General features: G+C 56.4%; 2 protein-coding genes across 2 annotated transcripts; one reads left to right on the forward strand and one right to left on the reverse strand.

The window, feature by feature from the left end:
• Window positions 1-267: 267 nt before the first annotated feature.
• SETTUDRAFT_145495 (uncharacterized protein) lies at window positions 268-3,204 on the reverse strand (the record flags this gene model as incomplete). Its single annotated transcript, XM_008023780.1, has 2 exons — window positions 268-402; window positions 450-3,204. The coding sequence occupies 2 exons, from the start codon at window positions 3,202-3,204 to the stop codon at window positions 380-382; spliced, it is 2,778 nt and encodes a 925-aa protein (XP_008021971.1). The 3' UTR covers window positions 268-379.
• A 374-nt stretch (window positions 3,205-3,578) lies between these two features.
• SETTUDRAFT_145497 (uncharacterized protein) lies at window positions 3,579-5,810 on the forward strand. Its single transcript, XM_008023781.1, has 3 exons — window positions 3,579-4,228; window positions 4,349-4,366; window positions 4,486-5,810. The coding sequence occupies exons 1-3, from the start codon at window positions 3,839-3,841 to the stop codon at window positions 5,794-5,796; spliced, it is 1,719 nt and encodes a 572-aa protein (XP_008021972.1). The 5' UTR covers window positions 3,579-3,838; the 3' UTR covers window positions 5,797-5,810.
• Window positions 5,811-7,372: the final 1,562 nt, after the last annotated feature.

Below are 7,372 nucleotides of genomic sequence, written 5' to 3' on the forward strand. Positions count from 1 at the left end.
CAAACAGGACACTGGATTGGGAAAGTGGGTCCAGGGTCCAGCAACTGCGACGGTGAAGGTCACGGTGAAGGTGAGAAAACTACGAGAGCAATCTAACAAAGATTTTGTGATTGTGATTCACCATGGTGGGAACTTGACTGGACCAGGAAGTGAAATTGCTGGAAACTTAGGAGTCGTCATAATTTTATTCAACACCGCAACCCTGGATTGAGTCGAAGTAGGGTATACACAAATAGAAAATCATCACATGTCGTGTGCGAGACGCGTCAAAGGTGAAAATGCCAGGGTCATCCTCTGGTCTAGATACGCACAACAGAAAGATGTTTTACAATGCCCTGGACTACCATGTCATGCAGTCGGCATCTCTTCTTTTGGAAGCTCATTCGGTAACTGGCTTTGCACCTGCAATCTGTCAGCATGTGAATTCACTTGTGGAGTAGGTTACGCACCCAACATCCAGCCAATACCGGAAGCAAGAGCCCCTGTCGCAGCATTGGTAACCATATCCCTCTTCCTAACACGCTCCTGGCCCTCGATGCTACCCGACTCACTTCCGTCCATGCTAGCACGACTTGACGCAAGCTTCGGGTTCGATGCAGCTCCTACACTTCCGCGCAGAGGGAACGCTGTCTTGGAGAAGGCTGCCGCTGCACCGCGTGCCACATCAAACAAGCCCATTGGCGCCTCTTCTACCGCGCCCCTGCCGACTTCACGGCGAGGTTGAACACTGACCGTGTCCATGTCGAAAGTACCAGGTAGCTTTCGGTCTGCTGCGTCGTTGAAACGTTCTTCTGCCTCGTTCTCTTGAGCTAAGAGGTGCATCGTCTCGGCTTCGCATTGTTGCCATACGCAAAGAACTTCTTCAAGATGGTTAGGCGGCGCCAACAAAAGAGCCTGTGAAAGTAACTCCATGCGTTGCTCCAGTCTCCTCAGATCTGGCCTCGCCGTGTTTGCAGCCTGTGACCAGGAATTGGATAGAGACGAAGAGTTGTAGCGCCCAGCACGTAGAGCAGCCCGCCAGGCGACATCCTCCGCGTCGTCCTCATGATCCTCGTTGTCGCCAAGCCCGTATGAAAGATGCTGAGATGATGCCGAGGGTGTCCCTGACGGCGTAGATGGTGTCAGCCGGTTTACGACGTATGAGTAGGCCGTCTCAAAATCATCCTCCTCGAGTGCAGCCTCAATTGCCATTCCGATTACTCTTCTCTCGGTGGCTGTTTTTTTCCGCTCAATCTCGGCCGGATCGGACTCGGTGTCCCATCCCTCTTCGTCCATGATTGTCGACGGCATTGCCATGACCAAATTCTGACCAATAGACACCAAGTCATCCAGCTTTGTGTAGCTGCCGCTGTTTTGCGATAGCAACTTCCGTACCAGAGACAGAGGATTCGAACTGACCCTAATGTTGACTGGTTGAAAGGGTACACCGTGTTGGAGTATGAGCGAGTAAAAGGACATAGCGTGCGTTGCTGAAAGCAAGGCCTCGAAACGCCGGAAGCGGGAAGAGGAAGGGAAATGGGGAGCAAAGGCAGTCAAGATGTCAGCAGCGCGTTTGACGCCGCCCCTGTTGCGATTTCCATTGCTTGCGTTGTCGTAAAAATGCATGGCTGAAGCGAGGGCAACTTTCTCTACATCAGAGGGAAGAAGCGGCCGCTGACCAAAGGCCGGCTTCAGGTAGGTTTCTATGGCCAGAGACAGGTGGTTGCTCCCCAGAAGCGCTTTCAGAATTTCCGTCTCCATGGTCTTCCTATCTAGCATCCCGAAGATACCCTGGGCCCTGCGGTCCTCATCGTGACTATCCGTGCCCCAGTTCCATAGCCACACCAGCTTCGACCGAATGATACGCCATTGCTCGCTGTCTCTTTTCGAGGCACTGCTGGGCGTATGGAGTATTTTCTGCAACACGGACATTTGCTCCGAGTAGTCATCTCGCAGAGACATGTTTGCAACGTCTCGGATTGACAAGGGGTGCTGCAAAGTAGAGAGGGTATATGAGGTGAAGACGAAGAGTTGCAGGATGCGAAATGCGTCAGGTCCCGGTTGCGTGAGAGCGTTATCGGGATCGAGCAGACGCTCTTCTCTAAGTAGAGCAGGCGTCGAGTCATGTAGCAGAGGGATCTTGAGATCGTAGCGAGGCAGTTTGTCCGTGCCTATGCCAAGTTCCGGGAGCGGGTCGTAGTTCAGCAGTGTACATATCCGGTCTAACAGTGTATGTGCAGTCTGCAGCGAGCCGGCGTCGCTTTGATGGACCAGGTAGAGGCAGGCAAGAGCTGTGCGTGCATACTTGATCTCGAGCTGACGCTGCTGCGTGTCCTCGACGTAGTCTCGCCCTTGTTCATAACCACCCAGATCCATGTCCTCAGGCCCGTCCCAGTGGGAAATGGCGGTTGCGACCAGTGCCAGGCGCTCCTTTGATGCATGCAGCAGCCATTGGAAAAGACAGTCCCAGTCGTCGGGCGTGTGTGCTCGCCCGTCGCCCGTCGTAGAGCTTCGCCGCCTGCGATCTGGGGCTCCGCACAGCCAGGGGGCGACGACGCCCTTCAGATCGCGCGCGACAATTTGTGTGTCTTCTCCGCTAGCCTTGCAGGCGTTCGAAAGCTGCACGTCGATGGCACGCCGTCCCGTCAGCGCGGCAAATTCATCGAGCGTGGGTGCAGCGCATTGCGGATAGTACTCGTAGCTGAGGCGCAGGAGGGGCAGGGCCGTGGATATGAACCACGTACGCAAGTACTCGGAGTGGTCGAGAAAGGGCACGACGAGCTGGGCAACGAGATCCAGCAGGCCGGTCTGGGCGTCTATGCGATGGGCGCGATGTATCAGGAAGTGGGTGAAGGGATCAATGTCACTGTCGCCGGCATACAGAGGATGGGCGAGCGGGGGGAGCGCCAGCGTGTGCACCCTCTTGCTTGCACGCGCGCCCGAAAGGTGCTCGACGGCGGCCAGGTCCAGGGCATCGGCAGGGCTCTCGCCGGCACAGCGCGAGCCCGTGTTCAGCGCGTGGAGGAGGTCGTGGTACGCAGCGGGATCGTGTTCCTCGGGCAGGTAGTGGAGCAGGATGCTGAGGCTCAGCTCCAGCGGCAGGTCGCCGTCTCGCAGGGCCGTCAGGGCATGCAGCGCGGGGATGTTGGCGCGGGTGGCATAGTGCACGGCCAGGAGGACGCAATGCGGGCCTGAGAGTCTGGACAGCTTGTGCAGAGCCGCCATGGCGAGCGGGCGAGGCGAGGCGAGGGTTGGGTAGGGGAGCGTGAACTGGTCGCGGAGTGCATGCGCATACGCCACGCCGACCGAGACGCTGTAGGCAGGATGTAGGCCGGCTGCAATTCGCTACGTCAGCCGCCAAGCGCCCCGCGCCCCGCTAGTGCCGTGTCGAGACAAGTGCCGGCCGGGCCCAGGCCAGGCCAGCAACGTCGACTGCTTCTTCATCATCGTCTTCTCCTCCATTCCATCTCGGTCTCCATCCCCATCTCTATCCTCTGACGCCCGCGCACGCCTTCACACACCGCCGCCGCTGAAACCCGTCGACGCCTGCGGCAAAAAGAAGCTTTCCCCCAAGCTGTCCGCCCACGTGTCGCCAATGTGCTCGCTTCCTCGCGCCCTCTCTGCCAAGCCCTACATCAAACATGCCGTGTTTCCACCACCGAAACAAAGGTGCAGCAGCACCCTTCTCAATCCAGCCCTTGCTCCCGCAGATGAAGCTTTTGTGGTGCCTGGAGCTACGCATCAAATAGCTTGGGGTCGCTGCCTGATTTGGTTTCCTTGATCTTCTTACACTCCGTTTGCTCTCCTTGAGCCTGTACATTGCTCGATACCCCAAGACCGTCCACTGCTCAACGGCGCCATGTACATTGACACCGCAACGGCAAACAGCCGCTCAGCCCGGCCCCAAATCATAATCTCGCCGTCTTTTCCCCATGACGGCTCGTCGCCGCTCCTAGAGACTTTCATAGGCCAGGATGCAGAGGCCCCTCCCAGCTATCTCGAGGCTACTACCCCCGGCCTCTACACAAGTCGGCAGAGCGGCGAAGAGGGCGCCAGGCTGCTCTCCTTTGACGGCCGACGAGCCAGAGATGCCACCTTCAAGGAGGACCAGTATGCCCGACAGAGCCTGTGGAAGCGCTGCATCCGGAGCCCATGGTTCAGATTGCTCGCAGCCATGATTGTCTTCCTGATGATAATCATCATGATGATCTTGATGGCGGCCGCTGTATCCATTCGAAGAGATCAGCAAGTCAGTCGCCGACGTTAGAAGCTGAACATGTTTCAACAGTGCTAATTTGCCCACAGGATGCAGCAGCGACAGCTCCCAGACCATCTGCCCAGCCGGCACAAGCCGACACTGGGCTGTCAGAAGAAGGTGTTGCACATGGTAACGACGGTTCCACTCGGCCAGACCTCACCACTATCCTGTGGCCATCGCCCTCAGTAACGGCACAACCCGGTGGTAATAGTGACTCCAGTCGACCAACCCCTGTTGCCGTCCCGCAGCCGTCACACTCAGCAACAGCACAACCTGGCGCTGGCGATGACGACGACTCCAGTCGGCCAGATCTTATTGCCATCCCATGGCCATCGCCCTCGGCAGCAGCGCAGCCCCCAGCGTCGGCAGACTCGGCACAGGCTTTCCCGATTCGATGGCCATCAAAATGTGGCAAGGAGTACAGCGTCAGGACGGAATGGTATGACTTTGGCAAGACGAGCGATCTCCACATCCAGGAGGCAATACATCAACTGGATGGCTCCTACAGACGCGTTGCGGGTTGGGTACACATTGCCCAAGCACCCGCTGAGCAAGCCCCGGGTACTGTCAAGGTCAAGATGTCGTATGCGATTTCATCCACGGTCAGCGTCAACAGCGTCAAGTACTCGCGTACTCCAACAGGACTGGTTATTGGTGATCCCTCGTTCCCAGACGGCTTTGACGGCGTGCGAGCTGGTAAGGCATGCCTCGGCATGTCAGTTGTGATATATGTTGCGTCGGGAGCCTCGATGAAGACACTCAAGATTGCGTCCAATCACATGGGCATGCAGATTCACCGCGGCGCCAACTTTACCGTCACAGATTCCACATCGATATCCCTCACCACGGGCACACTGGATGCCGTCAGCTTCGACTCGCGACAAACACATCTGAAGACCATTTCTGGCTCCATTAGCGGCAAGTTTGCCCTCCGCGACCTCCTGTCCATTGTAACAAAGAGCGGCTCCGTCAACATTGACGTTGAGCCCCGGGAGGCTGCTCCGGGTTCATCTAATCCCGCCGTCTTCATGGTTGATTCGCTGTCTGGCAGCATCCGGACCGACTTCAAGCGAAAGCGGATTCCTGAGCGAGACTATCAGACTTTTGTCAACACGACCGTCGGCTCCGTCGACGGCAGCTTTATCCACGGTTCGCGAACAGAGATGAACTCGGTTGCAGGGCTCATCACAGCAGACATCCTCCCATTCAAGTCGGGTGATTACCAATCAGAGATATACACGCACACACACTCTGGGCAGACGTCGTTGACGCTTCGCTCGCCGTACAAGGCCAAGAGAGTGCCGATGAATGGCCTTGTCAGCACGCACAAGAGTAGCTCGGGAGGGCTGGCCGTGACATATCCCCAAGAATGGACTGGCCACATCGATGGGACATCTCTGAGCGGAGCATTGCACTTGCAAGGGAAAGAGTTGGAGCTACTGAACGAGAACGATACCCCCGGAAAGAACCATGTTGAGGCTAAGAAGGGTAATGGTGCTAGTACTCTGAGTTTTGATACGACAAGCGGAGAGTGTGAGATCAAGATCGGAAAGGTGTAAGAGAAGGCTCTGGGGGGGGGGGCTTTTTTTCATGTGCTCAGGATGGAATCTGCATCAAGCTTGAATACCAAAATGGGGTGTTGACGGGCGAATTTGTACTGTAATGGCGAGAAGAGGCCATTTGGCTGCCACTATTACTAATGGAATGGTGTTGAGCCGGCTTATTGGGGAATGTATGCCATGGATAGATGCAATGTGCAATGTCGATGCGGGCCCGAGATGGTGCTCCACAGGTTGATGTGATTAGACAGTGCCCGTAGGATGGTGGTGTGATTGCACATGATGTTTGGCCTGGCAAGAATGGCCTGGTGTGCAGAGAGAGGTTTGTCGTTTCAACCACTGCTCCGTGCATAGTTGGATATGATTGCCGATTCCGGTGACGCCAGTGGGGGCACGTGATTGGACATGGTACCTGCACCGGTGACGAGCGATAAAAACGCGCCGTGTTGGATAAAGGCGCAGACGGTGGCATGGGCAGTCGGTGCTGGGGCCATGACTCTCTCTCTCTGTGTGTTCGGATGGTGCCATAGATAGGTGTAGGGCTGAGGCGCATTACCGGTGTTCACCCAGTCACCTCTTGTGGCGCGCGGGGGGGGGGGCATGTGGAGCATGGGCACATACAGTAGCGTGCACGTCCGGTCCGGTCCACTGCATGTCAACTTGGTCATGCGTGCTTGTTTGCGTGCGACGCGCACACAGACAGAGAGACAGGCACACCGACTCATCAACCTCGCTCTGGGGAATATAAACATGTTGGGATCTATCTATGACTGCATTGGCAAGGCTAGTGTTGGATGTAGGGCGGCGGCCCCGGTGCGGAAAAAGCCACAGTGCTGATTATAGCACAGTGGATCGCTTTGATGTGCAATCGCAAGATGAGGGCGCCGTCTTTGGGGGGAGGGTGTGTCTGTGTGTGTCCAGGGGCGGGGGGTTACGTGGACTTGAGATCTGGGCCTGTGAAGACGTGGACCGGGTACAGGGCTTGCCTGTGTATAAAGAGATCGTCTTATATGTAACTATGTACTCATAAGATATCCGGCGCCCGGCGATAGGCCACACCCTGACATGACAATCAAACACCGGGTCAAGGCTAAGGATAATTTTGGCAGATCTTATCTCGTGATTACTTTGATGTTGTAAGGCTGGATTCTCGGCGACGAGTATGGGCGTACATAAGCCCAGATAGTGCCTTGGGTGTGTTCAAGATATGAGGCCGGATGTGCATTTTGAGAAGCATACAGCGTAGGTCAAGCGGACGCAGGGAAACTCGAACAGAACCGTTCCGAGAAAACACACGGATTGGTTGTGCTCGTGTGGTGTTGGTCATGTTGGTCATGGCTGGCCGCCCATGCCAAGGACTTGGGGGAGGCTAGTAGTTGCGAGAATAACAGTCGACCAGGCTAGTTGCCGGGAGGAGAGAGTCGCAATTAGTGGCTGTGGCGCCATTGGAGGAAACTGGCCGGTGACCGAGGGGCACTAATTTCTGGGGGGCACAATCTGTAATGCTGATGATGGGGATGCAGGCTGCACCTTGCAGCACATCGTCGCGCCTAGCCCGTCGCAGGCAGTATCCGAA

Source organism: Exserohilum turcica (assembly GCF_000359705.1).
Source record: "Exserohilum turcica Et28A unplaced genomic scaffold SETTUscaffold_11, whole genome shotgun sequence".
NCBI classification, from domain to species: Eukaryota; Fungi; Ascomycota; class Dothideomycetes; order Pleosporales; family Pleosporaceae; genus Exserohilum; species Exserohilum turcicum.

Excerpts from the sequence above, each read along its gene's own strand:
- SETTUDRAFT_145497 (XM_008023781.1), top strand. The coding sequence starts at position 3,839 with ATGTACATTGACACCGCAACGGCAAACAGCCGCTCAGCCCGGCCCCAA.